Source organism: Medicago truncatula, chromosome 1 (genome assembly GCF_003473485.1).
Source record: "Medicago truncatula cultivar Jemalong A17 chromosome 1, MtrunA17r5.0-ANR, whole genome shotgun sequence".
Lineage (NCBI taxonomy): Eukaryota > Viridiplantae > Streptophyta > Magnoliopsida > Fabales > Fabaceae > Medicago > Medicago truncatula.
In genome coordinates, this window is record NC_053042.1 from 55,750,687 (window position 1) to 55,776,900 (window position 26,214).

Sequence of the window (26,214 nt, forward strand, 5' to 3'; positions counted from 1 at the left end):
AGTTTCAATTTTTTTCCTTCAACTGCAATGATGCACTGTACGATTACGGTTTTAATTTACATTGGCAAGGTTAACTTAAATTCAGTTTAAGTAGGTTCATGTAAACTTAGTTTACATGAACCTACTTAAACTGAGTTTACATGAACCTACTTAAATTGAGTTAACATGAACCTACTTAAACTGAGTTTACATGAACCTACTTAAACTGAGTTTACAAAATCGCAGAACAAGGAAAACACAAAATCAGAACTGAGAACCCATAACAAGAAAAACACAATCGATTGAAGAACAACACTTGCTAACCTGATTTGCTTCGAATTTTCTTTGAAATCATGAATGGACGTGAGAAAGTATGGTTTTGAAAATCTTCGCAGAACACAATCGATCGATTGGAGAATTATGGTTTTGGAAGAAGGGTTTTGGGGTGTAACCAAAAAAGAAGGAATAGGCTTTTTGAAAATCAAATTTTATGAAAGGGTAATCTTATCATTTTGGGGTGCAACCATGATTAACTAGGGTGCAAGTAGAAAAACTCTAATAGTTTTAGACTTGTCAAAAAATGTAAGTTAAGGAAAGGGAATATAATGTAATTTACTTTATTTTTATAAACATAATAATATTGTCATGTTTATATTTTCCTTAAAAAAAAATAAACATGACAATATTATTATGAAACCATATGTAAAAATATTGATAGCAGAATTGTAGTGAGTTCTAGAAAATGGATTTGGGACCCACCAAAAAAGAGAAAGGATGCATGGACAAACACAAGACATGAGATGAGATTCAGTGTTTTCTGGAAACAAATGATCCCATTTGGCAGTTCCATTGAAAAAGTTGAAACACAACAACACTATCACCAACTCAACAATCACATCGTATCAGGTTCTTCTTTATTTCTATCCTCTAACTTCGCTGTTTCTCTTCCTCCTCTTTGCAACCATCATTCATTAATCAATCAATATCCCAACATTTTTATAGCTTCCAATTATTCTGGAATTATATATTTAAATTTTTTTTTAGATTTTATGGAATTTTTGTTGACCTTTGACTATCTTTTTACTTTAGAGTGAATCACAAGTTAGTGCGTGAACTTATGATATTAGTAATCCTATATACTACATTCATAGCATTTCCATTTAACTGTTTCATTACTGTTATGTTGCGTCGTATAGAAGATATGTTGATGCCATTTTGATATCAATTCCTTTCCCCTGTGCTGCCTTTTTTCATTTGGTGCATAAATTCAACTTCTGTATCACAGTTTATATTTATCATTTCTACATGAACATTTTCTCAGTAGATTTATGAGGTATATCTGTTTTGTTTTAGCCTTTTGATGAAATTCTCATCAATTTCTTGTTATGGGTTGGTTATTGATAGGGAAAGAGTGATGTGTAGTGAATAAAGACATTGAGTGAATTTGAAGGCATGCATTACCATCATTAAGTAATTGGTGATACTCTTGATTGTCCAATCTCCTGAGTGAGCCATGGGATGGTATAGGGCTGTTTCCGGCATAGCACAGCATTCAATTAAGAGAAACCTCTATCGAGGTGGATCCTCATGTTATGCGAGAAGGACCACAATCGTTCCATCAACAAGTAGAAACTTTCAGACAACAGTTTTCAAATCCAAAGCACAAGCTGCACCTGCACCTCGCCCTGTTCCCCTTTCTAGGCTTACCGACAATTTCTTAGATGGGTCGAGCAGTGTCTATTTGGAGGAGCTTCAAAGAGCATGGGAAGCTGATCCAAACAATGTAGACGAGTCTTGGGACAATTTCTTCAGGAACTTTGTGGGCCAGGCTTCCACCTCTCCGGGAATTTCAGGTCAAACAATTCAGGAGAGTATGCGATTGCTGTTATTGGTTAGAGCATACCAGGTTAATGGCCACATGAAAGCCAAGCTAGATCCTTTAGGTCTTGAAGAACGTAAAATCCCCGATGAGTTAAACCTGGCCCTTTATGGGTTCACCGAGGCTGATCTGGATAGAGAATTCTTTTTGGGTGTGTGGAATATGTCTGGATTTTTGTCTGAGAATCGTCCGGTGCAGACCCTTAGGTCTATTTTGACACGGCTCGAGCAAGCTTATTGTGGAAGCATTGGGTATGAGTACATGCATATACCTGACCGTGACAAATGTAATTGGCTAAGGGAGAAGATTGAAACCCCTGCGGCCACACAATTCAGTCGGGAGCGTCGTGAGGTTATTTTTGATAGGCTTGCTTGGAGTACACTTTTTGAAAACTTCTTGGCCACCAAGTGGACATCAGCAAAGAGGTTTGGGCTTGAAGGGGGAGAGACTCTTATTCCTGGAATGAAAGAAATGTTTGACCGAGCATCTGATCTTGGGGTCGAGAGCATAGTTATGGGAATGGCACATAGAGGAAGATTGAATGTTTTGGGTAATGTAGTTCGGAAGCCGATTCGTCGGATATTTTGTGAGTTTAGTGGTGGCGGTCTACCAGTGGATGAAGTCGGGCTCTATAAAGGAACTGGTGATGTTAAATATCACTTGGGAACTTCTTATGATCGACCAACCAGGGGCGGGAGGAGAATACATTTGTCGTTGGTGGCAAATCCTAGTCACTTGGAAGCAGTAAACCCACTTGTTGTTGGAAAAACCCGAGCGAAGCAGTATTATTCAGATGATGCGGAAAGAATGAAAAACATGGGTGTTTTGATTCACGGAGATGGTAGTTTTTCCGGACAAGGCGTAGTTTATGAAACTCTTCATCTTAGTGCTCTTCCAAATTATACTACAGGTGGGACTATACACATCGTGTTCAACAATCAAGTTTCGTTTACAACTGATCCCAAGTCAGGAAGATCTTCGCAATATTCTACTGATGTTGCCAAAGCCTTAAACGCTCCCATATTTCATGTCAATGGTGATGACGTGGAAGCAGTTGTCCGCGTATGTGAACTTGCTGCTGAGTGGCGTCAGACTTTCCATTCAGATGTGGTTGTCGACTTAGTATGTTACCGTCGATTTGGCCATAATGAGATTGATGAACCTTCTTTCACACAGCCTAAAATGTATAAGGTGGCCCTTTTATTTATTATTCTCTTATTCTTTAAATATGCATATTGCTTTTTGACAAGTTAATCATATATTAAACTTTCTTGGCTATGTATAGGTCATCCGAAACCATCCATCAGCTCTTGAGATTTATCAGAAGAAACTTTTGGAATTAGGGGAGTTAACTAAAGAAGACATTGAGAAGATACACAAGAAGGTCACATCAATTCTAAATGATGAATTTTTGGCCAGCAAAGATTATCTTCCAGACAGAAGAGATTGGCTTTCAGCATATTGGTCTGGTTTTAAGTCACCTGAGCAGCTTTCACGTATCCGTAACACTGGGTATAGTAAATTGATGTTAACGTTGCATTAGTCTTTCTGTTGTTTGTAAAACAGCTGAAATCTATGATCAATCTTGTGCAGGGTGAAGCCGGAGATTTTGAAAAATGTTGGGAAGGCAATCACAGTCTTACCTGAAAACTTTACTCCTCACAAAGCAGTGAAGAGGATTTATGAACAGCGTGCCCAAATGATCGAGACAGGGGAAGATATTGACTGGGGTTTTGCAGAGGCACTTGCCTTCGCCACATTGATAGTTGAAGGTAACCATGTTCGTTTAAGTGGCCAGGACGTTGAAAGAGGAACGTTTAGTCACCGCCATGCTGTAGTTCATGATCAGACAAATGGGGAGAAATATTGCCCCCTTGACCATGTGATAATGAACCAGAACGAAGAGATGTTTACTGTTAGCAATAGGTAATTTTCTTCCACATGTTTATGTAATGGTATTGAGAAAATAAACCAGGTTTACATGGTTAATTTTCTGATTTTTTTAGTCATGCAGCTTAAGCTCCTGAATCTTAGAATTCATATCTGGCTTAAGTGGTCGTCAATGTTGCTACTTTTTTTTAAGTCTAGCTAAATTTAAATTTGTTGCTTGATTTGTAGTGAAATGTGATGTTTGTAGTACCCTGTTCAAGATGTATGATCCATTTACATACTAAGTATCATTGCTAGGAATTATGATACGTGCCTTTATCTTGATTACTGCTGGATTTCATTTCTCATATAATATATTTATAACACTTGATACTTATGTTGAAGTAATGATAGGTTTTTTTTTTTTTTTTTTTTTGTCTCATGACTAAGTAATAATTGATATGCTATGCAGCTCACTTTCTGAGTTTGGTGTTCTTGGATTTGAATTGGGGTACTCAATGGAAAATCCTAATTCATTGGTGATCTGGGAGGCACAATTTGGTGATTTTGCGAATGGTGCTCAAGTCATATTTGACAATTTCCTGAGCTGTGGTGAGTCTAAGTGGCTGCGTCAGGCCGGGCTCGTTGTGTTACTTCCACATGGTTATGATGGCCAGGGCCCAGAGCATTCAAGTGGGAGATTGGAACGCTTTCTTCAGGTTCTCTATTTGTGAATCTATGTTCTTTTTTCCTTGAAACTTCTCTGAAGCATTTATTCTTTCTGTATGAATCTGGTTGCCAATTATGGTCTACTTTGTGATCGACATACAGCCTTGAATTAAAACAATTTTTTTGGAGGCAGATTTAGGATGGTGGTGTTTTTAGTGCACACAAAAAATTAATTTAAATAATTGTCTCGTTGCTTCGTTTGGAAGTTGTTGTCTTTCTGCATGTACATCCTTCATCTTTCAATGCTATTCATTAGATAAATTGAACCGTGTGTCTACTGAATTCTTTCCAGATGGCTGATGACCATCCTTATATTATTCCCGAGATGGATCCTACTCTTCGGAAACAAATTCAGGAATGTAATTGGCAGGTTGTGAATGTTACAACTCCAGCAAATTTTTTCCATGTTTTACGGAGACAGGTTCGTAGTTGGTACAATAATTGATAAATGTTAGCTTTGTCACTTGAAGTTATATTATCTAATTTTCTTATTGTTGTTTTTTGTTTTATCGCAGATACATAGAGAATTCCGTAAACCTCTCATTGTAATGTCCCCTAAGAACCTGCTTCGCAGTAAAGCTTGCAGATCAAATTTATCTGAGTTTGATGACGTCCAAGGACACCCTGGTTTTGACAAACAAGGAACCAGATTTAAGCGCCTCATAAAAGACCAAAATAAGCACTCAAATGTTGAGGAGGGTATTAGGCGTCTAATACTATGTTCTGGAAAGGTTTGCGACCCTCATTCAAACTGGCTGTTCATCTAGTGGGTTTCATCTTAACCATATTTCCGAACATTACTCATTGCTTTGACTGTTTTCTAAATATGCTTTTTATGATCGTCAATGTCTTATAGGTTTATTACGAACTTGATGATCAACGAACAAAGGTAGATGCAAAGGATGTTGCAATATGTAGGGTGGAACAACTTTGTCCTTTCCCTTATGACCTTGTCCAACGAGAGCTCAAACGATATCCAAGTATGTCTGTTCAAAATTCTCTTTAGCAATGGATTCTGATTTTTTTTATTGCATGTTGAGGTTTGATTATGACATATTGTATGCCTGTTGTCGTTAATAGTGTGGAAACTAGTTCCTGTTTGTGTCTTCTCTGCTTGACGTTTAATTTCAATTTTTACCCTATGATATTGTTGCATCTTTTACCTATCAATTTAGTAAGAAGATCAGCCATATCGACACTGATAGTGTTTCTTTTTTGCTATCAAAGCAAGAGTAATAATTTGGAGTTCTAATCTCTGCTTGTTAGTCGGGAGGATTCGAAAGCATCTAGTTTTCTTTTCGATAAAAAGTTTTTTTTAGCTCCTATCACTACCAGAAAAAATGTTATTGAAATTAATTTGAATTCTTACGGTAATAGATTTCTAGATGTCAAAAAATGTGGACAAAAGCCAAAGTCAATTCATTAGAACATTATTGAATTGATGCTCACATTCCTCTAAATGTAGGAAAGCTTTGGACTTTGATGTGTGTGAATGTGTGAACTAATTAGTAGAACATGGCTTAATCATCATTAAATTTTGGGTTAAGCATTATAAATATTGAATTGCAGGATATTAATCATTTTAAGTCTTCTGTGCTAAACATTTTACTTTTTTTGTGCTATAGATGCAGAGGTTGTTTGGTGTCAAGAAGAGCCAATGAACATGGGTGGATACACATACGTTTTACCGCGGCTTATAACTTCCATGAAGTCTTTAGGTAGGGGAGGTTATGATGATGTTAAATATGTCGGTCGTGCTCCCTCTGCAGCCACGGCTACTGGTTTCCTCAAGGTTCACCACAAGGAGCAAACTGAGCTAGTTGAGAAAGCCCTTCAAAGTGAACCGATCAATTATCCTTACTAAGGGTTCTGCATATACATTATTTTGCTTCTGAGAAGGATAAGCACCTGGTTTGGAGGGCAGCTTATAATTCTATATAATTCTTAATTGCAGTCCCCGTGAGCATAAGTCCAATTGGCATGAGACGTTGCAATATGAAATGGCCGGGGTTCAAACTTCAAACCCCGAATTCCCACTTATTCATAATTTCTAGTTACTAAGCTATTTGAAGAAGAAGAAAAAATCTTAATTGTGTCTTTATATAATTTTGTGACTTGTGCTAGAGGGCTTTAAAATAACATAGCCTCTAGAATGATCATTGGTCCCTCCAATAAATTGTTTGTCCTTTAATATACCAAACAAAGGTTATGAATTGTGAAGTGTAACAAACAAAATGTATGGGCGAACAACAAATACAGACAGGTTATATGCTGCAAAGGAGATTGTAACCTTTTTTGTCTCATATTAAACAGATACTAGCCATCATGAAAACCTCAAAAAAAAAAAAAGAAGAAGATAAAATACTTTATCATATGTCTTGTGTACTCATTTACTAAAGGTTGGAGTCGTTAATATAAAAATCCTCATACCCCTTGAAATGAAATTTGCATATCCACAGACAATTTAAAATTGAAAAAAATAATTAATTTGCTTTACAAAAACAACAAGACAATTAAGAAAGAAAAAAAAAACCAAGAGAGTAACTTGTAAAATATAGTCCGTATACTATGATAGGGTTGTTTGACGGAAAAGATGGCGTGGCTGTCACTTGCGTTATTTTTATGGCATTGACCATCGCGTTCATGACTCATCCATCCATCAACTTTTTAATTTAAATAAAAGTGATTATCTCACTTAATAAAATAATCGATATTACTGTGTTAGACTTAGACAGTCTAACTTAGACTTGCAAGTTGTTTTCAGACTTACAACTTTGCAAGTTACATATACCCAAGGCTTTGCAAAATGTTATGATAATTATTATTTATTTTATGGTTTAATTACTCTTTTGGTCCCTTAACTTATTTTTTGATTTCATTTTGCTCCTTTAACTATTAAAAGTTTCGTTTTTGTCCCTTAACTTACTTTTTGGTTTCGTTTTGGTGCCTTAACTATTAAAAGTTTCGTTTTGGTCCTTTAACTTACCTTTTGGTTTCGTTTTGGTCCCTTAACTCTTCCTCCTTCAACCGCTTTGGTCCTTTATGTTAGGATGAATGTATTAGAGTTAAGGGACCAAAATGAAACCAAAAAATAAGTTAAGGGACCAAAATGAAACAAAAAAATAAGTTAAGGGACCAAAACGAAACAAAAAAAAAATAAGTTAAGAGACCAAAACGAAACTTTTAATAGTTAAGGGACCAAAAGAAAACTCAAAAATAAGTTATGGGACCGAAACGAAACTTTTAATAGTTAAAGAACCAAAACGAAACTAAAAAATAAGTTAAGGGATCAAAAGAATAATTAAGCCTTATTTTATAGAAGATGAGAAAGTCGAACTTTTTAACCTCTTGATTACCTCAAGCCACCAAATCTGCCTTATATTCCCAGACTACTAACTAAGTTTCTATCTATTTTGCGTCTAGAAGAGAATTAGTTTTTCAAATCAAATACCAACCAGCTCAGTCCAACTCATGATCATACACTTGAATCTCAATCTCATCTAATTACAGCACCGGCTGCTATCTAGAAGCCCTTTTTTACCATAAACAATTATTTGATTCAATTTGGAACTTAACTATTTTCAAACTCATTGTACAACAATTTTTTAAATATTATAAAATCGTTAGTATCATAAATTAATTAATAAGTTAACTAAACAAAACAAATAAATATATTCGTGGATCTCCAATTACCCTAGCTAACAGTCATGCTTACAATTAATTAATATCTTTTTATGGCTCCTTTCACACCAAACAGCATCTAGTCTAGTCAAAGGAAAATCAAGTTCAACGAATACACCAAATTATGGATCATATATATCTAATTCTTCGTATTTGCTTGCGTCATACCAAATCAAAGTCACATACACAACAACTCACAAGTTAAGTGTGTAACAATTTGTTCACACATTACACGCTCATACCAACATTGTCAACAATTACAAGTGTCTAAAATTCTTAACTTCTAACAAACTTAAAACCTTCCTTTAGTATAAATATGTCACACCCTTAATTTGAAGTCTCATAGAGTTCCAATATCCTTAATTTCTTTTTCACACCCTCCATAATATCTTTCATTTTTTTTTTTTTGCTTGTTGAATATTTTGATTAGTAATTATGAAGAGAGAAAGAGAAACTGATCATAACACTAATAGCATAACCATGGCTAAATACTTGATGTTACTTTCTGGTGGAAGTGATAAAATATTTGATCAAGTGAATTACTCTTCAAATTTCAACAACCGTGTGTTTGAGTGCAAGACATGTAAAAGACAATTTTCATCGTTTCAAGCGTTGGGAGGACACCGAGCGAGTCACAAGAAACCGAGGTTGATGGAGATGACTAGTGATGGTGATGATCATCATGGTTCAATACTTACATCAACGACGAAGGCTAAAACGCATGCATGTTCTATTTGTGGATTAGAATTTGGAATAGGACAAGCTTTGGGTGGTCACATGAGAAGACACAGAAGAACAGAATCATCAAAAGCTAATAACTCAAATGGAAACATGCATAATTTTATGACTACTACAACTACTAGTAGCAGCAATAGTGGTTGCAGTACAATTGATAATAGTACTAATACTGATTCAGCAAAGAGGAGCAAGGGAAACAGCAAGAGATTTTTGTTTCTGGATTTGAATTTTACACCTTTAGAGAATGATTTGAAGTTTTTAAAGGTTGGACAACCAACTCCTAATTTGGTGGATCGTTTCAATTCAATTCATTAATTTTATAGTAATAAACTTTTGGAAGGTCTAGTTATATATTGTACCATACATACATAGGTGGATGAGTACATTTTCGTCCCATTTTGTATTTTAATTTATTGTTTGTAAATAAATTGTTCTGTTCTTGGATACATAATAAATTCATGTTATCATTAGTATTAATAAAACATGTAAAATTGTCTGATTATTTATAAATCAATTTTTTCCTTGTTTCAATTGTAAAGACATGTTATAGTTAAAGATTCATGAAAACCTTAAACCTATCCAATAAATTTGAAATGAGTTATGTTATTACCTCTTTGATCCTCTACGTATGTAAAATCTGTTATTGTTTTGTCATATAATTTGATATATAGAAATCAGACAATGATGTGTTTTTAGTTTGGATAAACAACTATTTTACAACTTATAGCATAAGGTAGTCTGGAGAGTTTATGCAAACAATTTGGAAAAAGAAAAACACAATTTACAAATATGTCATAAGTTATTTTCATAAATTCTCGCAAACAAGTTCGGCAAAATCTCCTAAGGTAAAATATATTGCAACATTAACATGTATTGAACTTCATTAATAGAATTCATTCTCATGAATGTTTCATTATGCTCTGATGTGTATTTATACAATGATATTTCTTGGGCCTCAAGTATCTCTAACTTGGACATCAAGTATCTTGAACATCAAGTATATCTAACTTGTGGCTCAATTATCTCTAACCAATATACAATATATTAATAATTTATACAATGAATATTTTATATTCTAATACGCCCCCGTAGTCGAAACGGGAGGTTGACGGATGTTGAGACTATCTCTGAAATCATCAAATAATTGCAGCGGAAGGCCCTTGGTAAAAATGTCAACTATTTGATAGCGAGATGAGACATGTAGAACACGTACTTGACCTTTAGCAACCTTTTCACGCACAAAATGGATATCCATTTCAATATGTTTTGTGCGTTGATGTTGAATAGGATTACCTGACAAGTCAACAGCACTAACGTTGTCACAGTAGACAATAGTGGCTTTGATGATCGGACACTGAAGTTCTAATAAGTTTCAAAGCCAACAAGATTCAGCAACAACATTAGCAACACCATGATACTTTGCTTCAGCACTAGAGCGGGATAAAGTTGATTGTCGTTTTGCAGACCAAGATATCAAATTATTTTCAAGGTAGACACAATATCCAGATGTAGATCTTCGCGTATCTGGGCACCCTCCCCAATCAGCATCTGTATAAGTGAAGAGGGTATCAACTGGGGAAGGAGAGAGGTGTAGTCCATGGTGAATGGTACCCTTAATGTACCTAATAATTCGCTTCAAGGCAGTCATATGTTGCTTGCGAGGATCATGCATAAATAGACACACTTGTTGGACGACATATGCGATATCAGGTCGTGTGAAAGTTAAATATTGCAATGCACCTGCAAGACTCCGATATTCAGATGGATTATGATAGGGGTTACCTGAGAGGCCACTGAGTTTTGCTTTCGTGTCTACGGGGGTAGAGATTGGTTTGCAAGATGACATGGAAGCTCTCTCAATTATCTCTTCGGCATATTTATGTTGAGAGAGAAAGAGAGCACCTGAATATCTAGTGACTGAGATACCCAGAAAATAATGATAGGGCCTAAATCTTTCATAGCAAATTCACAACTAAGGTGAGACATGATGTACTGACGAAGAGTATCGGATGAAGCAGTAAGGATGATGTCATCAACATATAAGAGAATGTATGCTATGTCATTTCCATTGTGATAGATGAACAAAGAATGGTCACATGCACTATGTGAGAAGCCAAATGACGCAACAAAATCAGTGAAGCGTTGGTACCATGCACGAGGGGCTTGTTTAAGGCCATATAGTGACTTATTTAGTAAACAGACATAATCAGGATGGTGAGGATCACGAAAGCCAAGAGGTTGATGCATATAAACAGTTTCATTAATGTTACCATGTAAGAATGCATTATTGACATCCAATTGATATAGACACCATGATTTTGAAATAGCGATACTAAGGACTGTTCGTATAGTTGCTGGTTTTACCACCGACCTAAAAGTTTCTCCACAATCGACACCAGTTTGTTGATTAGAACCATTCCCGACTAGGCGAGCTTTGTATCTTTCATTATGCTATGATACCTAAACTAGATAGTTAGTTTATTCCTTGTGTTCGAAACCCAATTTTTAATTAATACTGTTATGCAGGCCCGACCTTGGGGGAGTGCAAGGTGCTCAACCAGGCCGAGCCTCCAAATGCTATGGGTCTCAAATAAAAAATTAAGTCTAATACCCACTCCCCACTTAAATGAATAAAAATATATGTTATATCATTTTCTTTCTTCAGTATACGTTTGAGTTTTTTTTTTAGACTCTAGTTCTCCTTTTTGTACATAAATCTAATCATATCAAACTATCCATAATTTATATAATCACTTAATCAATCAATTTGGAAAGCTATTTCATTGAAAGAATCACAACAATCAGTTTTTCCTTCGCATAAACCATTCGTTTTACCCTTTTACACAAAGAGGAGTGACAAATCTAAACGACACCGTTAGATAAATTTTACCTCTTTCACTTATTTATTTTTTAATTCCTTTCATGCTTAGAAGTTTTTCTGATTCTGATTTTTTTTAATGAAGTTTAGCTACACAAAAAAATTACGTTTTATTTTACTATGAACTTATTTTAAAAGAGAGTCGATCCTCCTATTTCACAGGAACGGCCCTGTTGTTATGTTATAGTAAAGTTTAACAATATATATATATATATATATATATATATATATATATATATATATATATATATATATATATGTTGGAGTAAAATGTTGATCATTGATTAGTTAGTTAGTCAACCAATCTAGAAGGGAGTTACTTTCCAAGTACAAATGCCGTGCAGTTGAATTAAGTGGTGAAAACACTATCTAGAAGCCATTTCACTGTGATTAAATTGTTTCATTAGCACAATCTTATTTCAAAGTTTTTGATCAAGGATTTTGACGATTTTAAATATTGGTACCTAACTAGTTAGAGTAAGCGGAGTAATTTAAGCATGAATTAACCAGCAGTTAGTTAGAATTAAATATAATCCCCACAAGCGTTAATGACAAAAAAAAAAAAAAAAATTAGTCTAGGTAATAGAGGTTGTCCACAGAGTTAGAATTTGAGTAGAGAAGTACCCTACATGAGATTGTGACAATTTAGATAATAGTACAAGTTAAATATCAGCTTATTGGTGGTGGCTGTACGACGTTATATATCTAAAACTAGAAAAATCTGTTGTTTAGTCTTAAACGTGGAAGAGTGATTACATGCAATGGAGTGTGAGAATATGATATTAAAAGTATATACTTCACTGTCATCGTCATTATCGTCACATCTTTGGCCACCTAGTAATTGTCTAAGTTTCCTTCTCAATAGCATTTTCCTTCATTTTGTTTAGTCTGGTCACATTAGACTTTACATCGACACCACAATTTTAGTCCTGTAATTAAGTGATTTATTGACTTTCCTCACAATGTAAAATTAAACTCCTAATTAAAATTTGTCATTTTTTATTTTTACACAAGTTGTACATAAAATAGAGATAAAGTTTAAAACAAGTTTATAAAGAATGACAATTATCACCTTATAAGTTGGTGTTACAAGGATGAATTAAATCAAGTATAAAAAATCTAATATAATATCATAGTGTATTCATTCATAGCTGCGCACCATTTATATCACACACTAAACCCAATGGTAATGGGGTTATAGGTATATTTGGTAAACTCAAGTCTCATATAGAATACATATAAAACTTAAAATGAGTTTACATAAAATGACACTCTTCACCTTATAAATTGATTTTGTAAAAATGAATTAAACTTACTATGGTGGATGAATTGCATTAGTTTTTGTTACTTGTATGATGATGATGGCTTGAACTTAATTGTTTTTATCCAAACTGTAATAATGCCTAATATACATGCATAGTAATATTAGATTGTTGACCTTTTACATAAAATTAAAAGGATCATGCATAATAATATTATATCTTTCAAGTTCATGAATATTATGTTTACGAGAATTAATTTTGTTATTCAAAAAGATCTAACGACACAAATTATTGATATATATTCTATAATATCCCAAAACAGACTAAAGTTACTTTGTGATTAATTATTTGATTTTTTTAAAGCACATGATCTTTTACCAAAATTTACAATTTTTTAAGAAGAAAATTTCTACTTCGTTTTGTTCTAGAGACATTGTTTATTAGCGCAACATTGAGCATTAGATGTGTATATTTTGACAAGCAAGCGTTAACAAAAGTTAAATATTTTGAATAGTACTGCTCTCCAAAGGGTGACCTTTATGTGTACGTCACTGAAACGAGTTTTTGAGGTAAAAATACTAAATATATAAATAAACGGTTTCTAGAAATAGAAGTGTCAGACCAACTAGTAATATTGATTTGGTCTAAAAACTGCAACTTGGTTTTTTCTCAGTCAAAACTAGAAGAGTAACCCTCCTCACCTGTTTCACTTCACACACACACACACACACACACACAAACCACTTGACCAGTTTTTATGATTAGGTAGGGTCTCCCAAATTGAATATCACCAGCTTTGGCTGATTGCCTTTGCAAATTAAAATCAGGACTTGTTTGTTAATTTAGCTTCTTCAAGCATTTGGCTCATCCACGTTCCGAATTATATGTTAAGGAAAAGTCACGTATCTTGCGTGACAAATTTCTATCCAATATTTGAGGAATATTTTAATAAATATCATGTAAGTAAAATATTATGTTCATCATTTTCTTTTAAAAATTTATGCCCTCTAAACTAAACAGGATAAACAACATATAGGATAACATTATTATTATATGGGTAAATACCTCTTTTCGTCCTTGTAATATTAACGAATTCCGGTTTTAGTTTCTGTAAAAAAAAAGATTTAGACTATGTCCCTGTAATTTCAGATTCTTCCACTTTTGGTCCCTCATTTCACCACATCAGCAGAATCTGCATACATGACACGTAAAATGAGGGACCAAAAGTGGAGTAATATGAAATTACAAGGACCAAAAGTGGGAGGAATCTGAAATCATAGGGACGTAATTTATGCAGATTCTGACGTGATGAAAGGAGGGACCAAAAGTGGAAGAATCTGAAATTACAGGGACATAATCTAAATCTTTTTTTCTACAGGAACTAAAACCAAAATTCGCTAATATTACAGGGACGAAAAGAGGTATTTACCCTTATTATATACAAAGCAAATATCCAATTTGATCTCTGAAGCTGTAGGGCTGTATCTTGTCTTTCATAATATTATTTCAAAATGATCCCTAGAATTACAATTGCATTATAACTTTGTTTTGGTCTGTTTCCTAAAAAAATAAATGGCTTGGTGACTTTCTGTTATCAATTGCATTATCAACACTGGTGCAGAGACTTTGTTATTAAAAAACTTTGTTTCAAATGCATCTCTGACTTAATATAATTCTACACAAATTAATGGTATTTAAAATGGCATCTATTTTCAACTGGTCTCTTCTAAGTAAATTAATCAGTTTTCCATCACCATGATATGAATATGAACATGTTCGTCATCCATGAGCAAATCTAAACCCACACGATATTTCCTAGCAAGCTCGCGATTCTTGTCTTGGTGAGTGACACAAGACATATATTGTATAATAGTACGTACACCAAATAGTTTGAAACTTAAGCTGAATTTCCTACAAAATACAGTTGAAGTTATATATGTTTTTTATTCCTCATTTGCTTTGACATAACTATTAAGTATTATCTATATTTTTTGGTTAGAATAATATGGTACAGTTGATTTGCCATGATTTTTAACTAATTTATAACTATCTTAGGAAGTAAATCTGGACTCCTGGCAAGCAAACAGGGGAAATCTAATTTGATACAAAAGGAACATGTTCTGTCATTCCTAGCAGTTACTAAAGGTGTAGATAAGTTGTAGCAAGAGCTGATGTATCTTGCCATAGCACAACAATAATAATAATAACGACCAAACCAAAGAGATGTAAAATCATTAATCTTCCATTCTAAGGGGTAAGTAAGAACTAAGAACCATACCGTCTTAGAAGTGCATTTCAAGTGCCAAGAGCTATTCCAACTCCACAAAATTATGCTTGACATTTTTTTAGAAATCAATTTTGGAGACTAAAAACAATTCTACTAGAAGCTAATACTAATTGCAGGTTTTAATTCTATAATTGATTCTAATACACAGTTATAATTCAACTCACTTACATAAATGTATTCAAACACAAATCTAATTTAGGATCAACTTTACAGAATTAAATCACTCAAAATCAATTCTCGTCAAAGCTGAATTAATTAAACATACACAGTCTCTAACAAGAAAAAAAGGTGATAAAAATCTCACCTTTTTAATTTATTTCTCAGTCGGGGAATGTCTGTGTCACCGTATACATGTGGCTGCCAAATGTGATGTAACAAGAAGAAAAGATAAAGTCTATGTTGATTTGGGTTGAACAAATGAGTTGAATTTCGAAAGCACTAATTACTAGTGGAGTATAACATCAACAAGAGAAGTGAAGTATGAAATAAGTCGGTGTGTTTGTAAGCGGTGAACCTGTGAATGAAGAGGGATGTAACTCATGTTTGGATAAATTACATAATTTGAAGCTTATAGCATAAGCTCTTACGAGTAAGCTATTACTATAACACAAGTTAAAATAAAATCAAATTGTTTTCATGTAACCTATAAGTTGTTTTCTTAGAAATAAGTTAATATGTCTCTCTACAAAAGTGTCAGAAATGCTTACGTCAGTAGATAAGTTGGACAATCCAAACAGGCATGTAGTCTAGGTTGATGGCGATAACATTTTGGTAATTAGGGTCTGTGAATTATAATAACAGACCAAAAATAAAATAAGAAATAAGTTATGTTATGCAATTAGTTATACAAGTTTGGCAGAAGCACGTAAATCAGCCAAAATTGAAAAGAAATGTAAATCATAAGTAACTTAAATATTATTATTAATACAGAGAAGATTAAACAAAAATTACATGATATGCAGCTGAATATAATAACCGGAAATAAGGGAATGAAAGTTGTGAATTTACATATTGGAATGAAATGAAAACATACAATACAAGGTTGGTTTGAGTGAGTTATGAAGATTGAGGAGTACTATGACTATCTCATTGGTTGGTGGTTTGATCATTTTCAAGATCAGGGAACTTTTGTTTGAATGAATCTTGACGCTGTAACCACATCATGTGTCCCTTCAATTCAATGCAAATCAAAATATATCATTCTAACAGATTCATTCATTAAGTAAAAAGAGAAGAAAATAGGTCATGTAATAGTTGGTGTTGTTACCTGGAGAGCAGCAGCCCAAGTGATAAGGAAAGATGCAAACCAGAATTTCTTATCCTTCATCACTTTCTTCAATTCCATTTTCCAAGATTCTTATTATTCATTCACACACACTTCACTCCAACAAGAAGAAGAAGAAGAAGAAGAAGAATGCACCGTCATTCGTCGCTGCGTCACGCGCTCCTGACCTGACATCACATCAAACCTCTTCTAATTGGGCTGCCCTTTTCTACAAACCCAATATTGCTCTTTCGCAATGAAAACCAATTGTATATTTCATACACCTCAAATTATAACACTACCTCCACTAATTATTTTAACTTCTTAAATTATCCTTAATTCTAATAGATAGAATATATTTTTCAATTTTTCTGTGTGTTCCGGCAAAGTTAAGTTTATCGGGACATGCCAATAAAAATTTATTCAATTTTGACTCACCTTGCAAGGTCATGTGTCCAACTCCCAATGTCATGTGTGATTTGTAAGTATCTTTGTTAGCGTTTGACGACATTTCCTCTCTATTTTACTTCAACATAATCATCTCTAATTTTCCTCATTATTCTCCCCCCATCCTCGTCAAACACCCCATTATAAACTTTTTGTGGTCGAATCCACACATTTTAAATGTGAATAAATGAGAAATCAAAGGTTTAAACTCCGACCCTCTACGTATTATTATATTTGTAATTACTAACAAAGATATTCTTACATGTCTTAATTATTATAGTCTTTTTATTTTGGAATATAAGTTTGTAAAGCTCAAAATTCTGTTTTTTCAATTTTTTATTATTTTGAACCACTCATACAATTCACTTGGCATTTAAAAAATAGCGATGGTGGATGAAAATTTCAAAAATCAAGTAGATGTATTTAAAAGAGACTACCGTAAAAAATAAAAATAAAAAGATAACATGAACTTTTCGCTATGTTTGTGGGGTAGGGGAACCAAGTGTGGGGTATAGAAAATACCAATAAAATAGACCTATCAACTGTTTCACTTCAGCCCTTGATTTTTAAATACTTTAGTCTTCTTTTCATTTGTTTTTATGTTCTTGTCTAGTGTTATCAAATATTTCTCAAAATATCTTTTTTCTTATATTCTCTAAAAAAAACTTTTGCTTATATATATATATATTAGACATAAAGAAATATTTATTAAAAAATATCAAATATTTGACATAAAGAATGAAAAATCATAATTATAAAAAATCTAATGTAAATATTAATTAAAAAATATCAAATATTTCTAAATTCTATAATAAATAAAAGTGGGGACCACTATTTGTGTATGTATGATTTACAAAGAAAAAAGGCCTACAATGGAAAATTAACAAAAACTATGATAAAAGTTAAAATACATGTCCAATAAATAACTAAAGACAAGTTTAAAAGGTCTTTCTCTTTCTTTCAAAAAAAAAAAAGATTAAGAGTCTTCACTGGGTGGGAGCAACGGATGCTCAACACGGTAGTAACTTTTATAGATAATCATATGAACTTATTTTTGTTATATAATTAGTTTCCACTTCGTCTATGCATATTGTCTATATTGACTTTGTTTCGCAAGACTTTTAGCTAGCTTATACTTTATTTGACTAATTTATAAATTTGTTTGACCAGAATAGAGATGTTTAGTAAGTTTATTTTTTGTTATATTTTTTTTTTCATATCCTATTTTTTTTAGTAGCAGCATTATAAGTTTATTCTTTTTAATTAAGCATGACCCTAAATTTATCTCCTCAAACTAGTGTTCAAAGTCACCAACAGATAAAGAGTAATCGAATTCATAACTAACAAACAAATAAATTATAAACTAGAAGTTAAATTTGTGTTCTGCTCCTTGAGTTGAGCTAACATTGAGTCAGACCAGATGCAGCAATAGCATTCCACATAGATAGCTCAAAAAGGAGGATTGAATTCAAAGTTTGAAACTAACATAAACACTGACTTACTAACATTTTCCTATAAAGAAAAATGCATCAATAGCAATAATAGCACAAACTAATCTCTTTTCTACCAGCATTGGCTACATGCATTGAACTCAACAAAAATATTTTTATGTATTTCTATCAAAGTTAGTTGTGACCAACATGAAGATGGGAGTAAAAATCCATGTTAACATTACTCCAATTAAATTGTAACAATCAAAAGGAATGATCTTTCAGGCCGACAGTTTGCCTGACAAGTAGAGAGAAAGCTTCTCTCTCATTGCGTAGGCAGTATCGTCAACAAATTCGCAGGTTTGATCTTGATAGTCTGAATCGTGCTTGAGGCACAAGGGCATATCATCCAGCACTTCATCCTCCAGATGGATAACTATATTATGTAGTATGCAGCAAACAAGAATAATTCTTGGTAATTTGTGCTTGTTAGGCTTCTGCATCACTCCTCCGATTATCTTCCACATCTCCTTCAGCCTTGACAATGCTCTCTTCGCTACCATTTGGGTCGCAGCAACCCTTTTGTTAAAATCAACCTGAACGTTAGAGAGGCCTTCGCCTTCATAAGGAGTAAGAAGCCATGGCAAAAGGGGGAACCCTGTATCGCCAACTATATATTCCCTCAACATTGTTTCGTCCGGAAGTATTTTCTTACCTCCGTTTAACTTCTTCCCTTCTTCAGTAAGATTGAAAAAAGCCGAGCTTCGAAGAACATGGTCATCACTCACACTTCCAGGCCATCCAGTAACTATGTCACGGAATCTCAAATCCGAATCCACAATGGCTTGCAAAACCATGCTGCATTTCTTCTCGGAATCAAGCCATACACTACTCTCAGGGTCTACAGTGGGAGAAGTCATCAATATGTGTGTGCTGTCAACTGCACCACAACAGTTAGTAAGGCCCCGAATTTTCTCAAACTTGGACTTTATCTCTTCCATTTCCATTTCAGTTGAAGGCCAGCTAAGATGGCAGAGTCCTCTCCCTTCCATTGCTTCCACAAACCGCCATGTTATATGGGAAACAGTTGACAGGTTCACCCGAAATGAGTTGCCGATGGTTGTCAACGAGTCACCAGAGCTAAGCCTTCTAAGAGCAATGGCCACTTGGTCGTTCGAAGATAAACGTTTGCCATTTAAATCAGCACAACCAGAGGATTTGGCCAGCATATCTTTTTCCACAAGAGAACATATATAGTTGAATGTCTTTCTTGAGATCTTGAAAACTGATTCGAATTTCTCGATATCTTTAGATCTAGCTAAAGGTCCTAAAATTAGCAACATTAAAGCACGAGCAAGTCAGACCGACAGTAAGATTTTACAATAAAAAACATATTGAATAAGTATATTACATCGCATCGCATGTTATGCAATGATAGACATTGGTGGGTTTAGTACCACTTGTACTTCGCCTAATCACTAAAATGTTTGTTTGATGTTAAAAAAAATGACAGACATGATCTTCTCTATACTATGCTGCAGATATAATCAAATTACAAATGAATTTCAAATTCTTTGTATGAAAGCATTTGAAACTCAGTTTCTTTGAATGACATGTTAGTAAAATCATTTCAGTTAATTCTGCAAACACTTAAAGATACAAAAACATAAACATCACTGAAAATGAACACCTAGCAGCTCGTTTATGAAGGAATTTTGATTGAGAAATCAGCATAGTAATGAAATGGTTGAAGGTGTTTAACTGATATATTTATAAAAGGGTTCATACCTATGAATTCCTGATTTTATTCTTCTTTCAAAACATGTTCAGTTGTAAACCAGAGTATAAAGTTTTCAACTCATAAGAATGCATTTTAATATTAACTTTATTTGAGTATATCATTCTAACATTTACTCCCATTTATCATTTTAGATAGAAAGATATTGACTTCAACAAAATATCCCAAACACAGTCGCACATTTAATTTAAGAAAATGCTAGATATCAAAAATGATTTTATCAAGAAAGATTCAAGAATGACATGACAGAATATTCACCCTTAGTAGTTGTCACTTGTCAGCGAAAAACTAAAAACTCCCGATCATGCGATGAAATATCATTACAGATGAGATTCAAACAACGAGGATGAAAGCTAAAACTCGTTGCTACATAACATCTATGCATAACAAGGGAAAGAAATTCCACAATTCATATAAAAACAAAGCACAAGATACCCAAAATGTTATGTAAAAGCACATTGAGTAATTGCCTATACGAAACACAGACTTGAAAACCGCACACGACACTTACAATGTAAAAATTTGGAAAAATGAATTAAATAAAAGAGATACACGTGAACAAACAAAATATAAGTAGTTGAACAAAATTAGAATCAAAATCTACAAAATTTCTTAACAAAAAATAAATAACCTATGCAATATAAACACATTTAGGTCAAATAATGAGATTACATTCATAATGGAGTAACAAAGCAAGATTTATAAAAAAAAATAAAAATAATAATAATAACAACAAACAGTACCAAAAAAATAAAAATGAAAACTTTGTATAAAGAAAAAAAAGGTATACCAGTGATTCTTTTGGAGAAGTGATACCACCAATCAGAATCAGAAGGGTGATGAGGCTGAGAGTAGAATGGAAATGGGGTGGTTGCAATGGCATCTTTGTTATCGTTGTCACTTTTCTTTCTCTTCTTCACTCCTCTGATGGAACCCATTAACAACAAAAATAAGAAACAGGGAAGATAACCTATAAATCAAAAGTTTAGGGAAGTAATTAAAAGTGATATGATATCATGTGTGTGTGTGTGGAAATTCATAGCGTGAATAAATAATAATATGAATGAAAAAGTTTAGGGAATTAATAATAAAAAGCATGTATATGGAATATGGATGAGTGAAATATGTGTGTGTTGTGTTGGTGAAGAAAAGAGAAGAGAATGATGAATTGAAAGAATAACAATATTACTGACTGACTAAGGCAATGTTCATTCAACCGCACCACTTTCTGTCGTACCTGTAGGACAACGGAAATATGACTCTAAATAAAATAAAATAAAAAACAAGGTATTTTGATCCCTAAATATTTTTATTAGGAGCCACAGCCCACAATAGGATTTCGTCTCTAATGCTAAAGCAATCTCTCTCAACTCAACGCTCACATTAACTATTTTTTATGTAAGAACGGATATGAATGTTTATGAAGACTAATATATAACAATAATTAAGCATATTAAAAAACTAATATCACAATATTAATAAAATATTTTAACGTAATTATTTTAACCAACTAAATACACAATGACACATTACTTTGAAATGAAAACTAAAATGACTATTAGCCAAAAATCAATTGCAATCAACTAGTATATTTTGTACTCACATTTGCTATAATATTATTTTTTTATTGATGTTGATCCAATCAAATCTCGTATGTTGTCAAATATCGAAACCTCTTGCCAATTGGAAAGAAAAAAAAAAGTATGTAGTACAGAAATTTTAGAAATGTCAGGAATGGAATACAATTAATAATATGCATGACTTTTTTTGTAAGAATAATAATAATATCTATGATTTTTAAGGTATGAATAATTAAAATCAAATATTTTTAATGCTTTAGTAATTATGTTTGATAAATCTTGACCAAAAAAAAATTATGTTATAATATTATTTTTAATACTTAGTTATAATATTATTTTACTTTATTTTATTTTTACTTTGGGGGCTGCCGTAGCCTACTTTGAGAGTCGGTGTTGCCTTGGAGGCTGGACCACACATTGTGCCCAATTAATTCAAATTATTCCGCCCGATTTAAAATGAGTGTTAGTTTAGTCAACTGCACATATATTAAGAAATGAAATAAAGTAGTCAAATGTAATAGAAATTTTACCAAATTATCTTAATCAACTATTGATTTGTTTTTCATTAAACAAAAAAAAATCTTTGAAAGTAGTGTAATATAATATTAATTGAAGGGTACAATTGAAAAGAAAAATTATTACTGCATTGAAAATTGAAAATAATATTTATTATGAAACATTTTTTTTTTGCTAAAAGACACTCATTTTAAAAGGAAGTGAGTATTTATTTATGAAAATTGTTAATCAGACACGTGCATAGTGCACAATGTGACGAAAATACCTCTTTTTTAAAAATTAAAGTCCTTAACTTGATAATTATTAAAAAAAAAAATGTGTAATTTAAAGTTTATTCCTCTTTTTGAAGTTTACATTACACGAAAATGTATACTTTAAATTGGAAGTTTACTTTCTTTTGTAAGCTTCATGTAAATGATATGTTTTTTTAAAAGAGTCTTGTTAACTAGTGCTTTAAGGGCACCGATTAACATTTCCCTTTTTAAAAAAGGAAAACAAAGTTTAATTAATATGATCCGTTAATGTATCATTATTTTACACATGTATAAAATGACGTGTTGTCAAATCAATTAATGGATATGACAACTCTTGTATTTTCATATTCATTAATTGACATGACAGCATATATTAAATATATGTGTAAAATAATTGTATATTAACATGTTTGGCGACATAGAAATATGATGTGCTTAAGCAATGATAATTGACCCTTAAATTGATTGTTCTTCAACATTCAAAATATGGTGGAAACTTTCAAAGTTTGCTTCTCTAATAATTTTCAAGGTGATTCATCTGATAGATTCATCAGGTGGAACAATAATAACCTCTATAGCGCCACCCTTAATGTTGATGGTAGTTGCGAGTTGCTTAGGCTCTCCGGTTAGAGCTAGGTATGGTGGAGTTTTACGTGATGATGCAGTCAGGATTTTCGGCTACTTTCAAGGTTCATCTGACATTTTGCATGCTGAACTATATGCATTTACCAGGGACTTCTTCTTGCCAAAGACATGAATATTATTGATCTTATTTGTTACTCTGATTCTCTACATTTCATCAACCTCATTCTAGGTCCTCCATGAAGTTCCATGTCTATGCGGTTTTGATTCAAGATATATGGGAGTTAATATGCAGGGGTCAGAGTTCGAACCCCGGACACCCACTTCTCCACATTAAAATGGGTGAGCTTTAATCACTTAGGCTACTTGATAAAAAAAAATGTTGCAAATTTATTATTCCTCAATACAAGATCAAGTAAATACGAGATTATAGTATATTATAGGTCAAATATATCTAAAGGTCCTTTAAGTTTTTCGTTTTTTCCCAAAGCGATCATTTAAATTTCAAAAGTCTCAAACAAGTCCTTTTAGTTTTTGAATCGTTTCAAACAAGTCATGTTGTAGATGGCATAATTTGTAATTGCTTCCTTGAACTCATCGTTGGTACCAAATCTGACTCCTAACACCCACTTAAAATTATTCATCTTTTTAGGGATGACAAATGGTGGATAATGCTCTTTGTTGCTATCATCTGAATCATCATCATCATCATCCTCTAAAATGACTTGTTTGAAACGATTCAAAAACTAAAAGGACTTGTTTGGAACTTTTGAATCTTAAAGGACTTGTTTGAGACTTTTGAAACTTAAAGAACCACTTTGAAAAAAACGAAAAACTTAAAAGACCTTTAAGGCTTTGTTTGGAAGTTTGGAGGGGAAGGAAAAGAAAGGCTTTGAGGGGTGCAAAATATGAGGAAAAATAGAGAAATCTTTCAAAAAATTTAAAAGAGTAGTTTTTTAGAGAATGATAAATTAATGCATATGATTACTTTATTTTTAATTTTAAAAATATTATATCAACATAAATTAAATTTGAAGAATTCTTATTAACCCCCCAAAACCCTCCTCCAATACAATTTTTTAGTTCCTCCAAATGAGGAGAGTTTTGTATTATGAAGAAAAGTTAACCCCCCCCCAAAGCCCTCCTCTCCCATTTTCCTCTATTTCTTCCATTTACTTATTTCTTTTTTCTCAAGCCTTCCCCTCCATTCCCCTCCAAACTCGGAAACAAAGCGATGCATTTGACCTATATTATATTCTACCATTATAATCCACATAAAGATAAATTAGACGTGTAACATGACTTGAATGATTACATTGATCACAAGTGTTGCTCATTGTTTTTTTGTATAAACCCGTCTAATTGAATAACCTTACGGATGAGGGTAAGACCTCTCTCATCTAACATTAACGATTCAACTCATAACATTCCAACAATAACAATAATCAAACATTATCCCACTAATAGAGTCGGCTACATGAATTGATGCAGACAAAGCAACAAATAATTCTCAAATTATGTTCCATCACTAACTTAACTAAAAACTGCACAGTAAAACAAATTTCAGCGACTCACTCAGAGTTCTTCTCTAGGACTTCTACAGCTGACCAACTGCATCAGAACTTGTGTTGCTCTCATCCTCCCACTTGGACGTTCATTCTCAATCTTTTGGTTTCTGATATCTGCTGATTCCAAACACCCTTCTAATGATCCAAAACTAGAACGGGAATATGACATAGACCCTCCATTCTTATCAATCTTCCTTACAGCATTTCCTCCAAACCCTTCACATGTCTCAATATCCATCCTTTGCCTACCCTTCTCCTCTGTCTGAGTCGACGCATTAGTCGCTTTCTCAGCAAATTCCCTGTATGTTGTTGCCTTGTAAAGTTTGTAATCGCGCCGCGAGCCCTTCGCGGTGGAAGAAGGGGAGTCTGCATCCATGCTACTAGAATTGTTTGTTTCATTAGAACTTTTGGAGCTTGGCATCGATAGTATTGTTTCATAGGATCTAAAGCTTGAAGGTTCTTCTATGAGTAGTGTTCCTTTAAGGACATACTCATGGCTGCTACTCGGGTAAATTAAATCATTCTCGGATAAATCTTGCCACACAAATCCATTCCTGTAACTCCTGAATGAAAGGAAGGATAACATCATCAGCACTGTTTGAAAAAACCTTAGTGGATGAAAAACATTATGTATGACCAATTATTGCATATACTACCTTTTTGTAGACCAAGAATACATGTTAGCAATTCCTTGTCCTCGGAGAAAACTCAATCTATTTATCACATCTGATCAAAAAAATAGAGTAACAATTTGAGTTTGAAAGAAAAAAAAGTGAAACTAAATCAAATTGAGTTGTCTGTTTTCTTACTATATATTAGTAGCATTTACCTTGAAGACATAGTGTTCCATGTGAAGAAGAGATTGAAACATACATGAGATGTGGATGCTCAAGTTGGCCATTTCTAGAAAGGTAGTAAATTACTGGAACTTTAACCTCAGCCTCAGTCTCCAATGTTTTCCTTTCCATGGAAAATTGATCTTTCCTTACTACTAAAGATTTGGTTCCTATTTTTGTGAAGGTAGTGAACTCTAAGGTATTATTACATTTGGGAAGATGTGGTAGATAATTGGCATTTAAAAGTGAATTGTGGGGGGTAGGTTTGTCTGTATTAGATTTTGAAGGCAACAAGTCAAACTTCTAAATTTTACAAAGGGAACATGTCTTTTGTTTGTTTAACTTATTCTACTATTATTAACATACACCTGAGATATTCACGAGGCATCAACTTGCATGTTTATGGTCAAATATTATTTGATCGTTATCAATTACAGTACCTTCCTGCTCACGGACCAAACTATGCTCAAGACAAAATTCTCATTCTATTCATTCATATATAACAGAGTCAAAAGTAGTCCATCCCTTGAAAGTTGAAAAAAATCATTCTATAATACAACAAGGGAAACAAACAAATGGAGACAAGTTTCCCAGCAAACAAGCTGAATATGCGGAACCTAGTAATATGAGTTCAAAA

General features: G+C 33.2%; 5 protein-coding genes across 6 annotated transcripts; 2 read left to right on the forward strand and 3 right to left on the reverse strand.

Annotated features, from left to right (window-relative positions):
• Positions 1 to 710: 710 nt before the first annotated feature.
• LOC25485706 (2-oxoglutarate dehydrogenase, mitochondrial) lies at positions 711 to 6,759 on the forward strand. The gene is made up of 9 exons (XM_013614983.3): positions 711 to 885; positions 1,384 to 3,049; positions 3,144 to 3,370; positions 3,452 to 3,784; positions 4,200 to 4,446; positions 4,749 to 4,877; positions 4,972 to 5,187; positions 5,313 to 5,436; positions 6,082 to 6,759. The coding sequence occupies exons 2-9, from the start codon at positions 1,493 to 1,495 to the stop codon at positions 6,318 to 6,320; spliced, it is 3,072 nt and encodes a 1,023-aa protein (XP_013470437.1). The 5' UTR covers positions 711 to 885; positions 1,384 to 1,492; the 3' UTR covers positions 6,321 to 6,759.
• Positions 6,760 to 8,401: 1,642 nt separating this feature from the next.
• On the forward strand, positions 8,402 to 9,406 carry LOC25485707 (zinc finger protein ZAT11). The gene has a single exon (XM_013614984.3). It carries the CDS (start codon positions 8,573 to 8,575, stop codon positions 9,188 to 9,190), a length of 618 nt encoding a protein of 205 aa, XP_013470438.1. The 5' UTR covers positions 8,402 to 8,572; the 3' UTR covers positions 9,191 to 9,406.
• Positions 9,407 to 15,565: 6,159 nt separating this feature from the next.
• LOC25485708 (uncharacterized) lies at positions 15,566 to 16,950 on the reverse strand. 2 transcript variants are annotated; one of them, XR_003007916.2, is made up of 3 exons: positions 16,570 to 16,950; positions 16,010 to 16,472; positions 15,566 to 15,816 (listed from the first exon to the last, which is right to left on the reverse strand). XR_003007916.2 is itself a non-coding variant. In XM_013614985.3 (2 exons), the coding sequence occupies exons 1-2, from the start codon at positions 16,645 to 16,647 to the stop codon at positions 16,389 to 16,391; spliced, it is 162 nt and encodes a 53-aa protein (XP_013470439.1). In that variant the 5' UTR covers positions 16,648 to 16,950; the 3' UTR covers positions 16,183 to 16,388. The 2 variants fall into 2 exon arrangements, 1 of the variants encoding a protein (XP_013470439.1); XM_013614985.3 differs by lacking the exon at positions 15,566 to 15,816 and having other exon boundaries at positions 16,183 to 16,472.
• Positions 16,951 to 18,434: 1,484 nt separating this feature from the next.
• On the reverse strand, positions 18,435 to 21,551 carry LOC112417286 (protein ALP1-like). Its single transcript, XM_024772817.2, has 3 exons — positions 21,435 to 21,551; positions 21,032 to 21,211; positions 18,435 to 19,770 (listed from the first exon to the last, which is right to left on the reverse strand). Exons 1-3 carry the CDS (start codon positions 21,451 to 21,453, stop codon positions 18,725 to 18,727), a joined length of 1,245 nt encoding a protein of 414 aa, XP_024628585.2. The 5' UTR covers positions 21,454 to 21,551; the 3' UTR covers positions 18,435 to 18,724.
• Positions 21,552 to 24,448: 2,897 nt separating this feature from the next.
• Positions 24,449 to 25,941, reverse strand: LOC25485709 (protein UPSTREAM OF FLC). Its single transcript, XM_013614986.3, has 3 exons — positions 25,571 to 25,941; positions 25,398 to 25,467; positions 24,449 to 25,304 (listed from the first exon to the last, which is right to left on the reverse strand). The coding sequence occupies exons 1-3, from the start codon at positions 25,707 to 25,709 to the stop codon at positions 24,749 to 24,751; spliced, it is 765 nt and encodes a 254-aa protein (XP_013470440.1). The 5' UTR covers positions 25,710 to 25,941; the 3' UTR covers positions 24,449 to 24,748.
• Between the last annotated feature and the right edge of the window lie 273 nt (positions 25,942 to 26,214).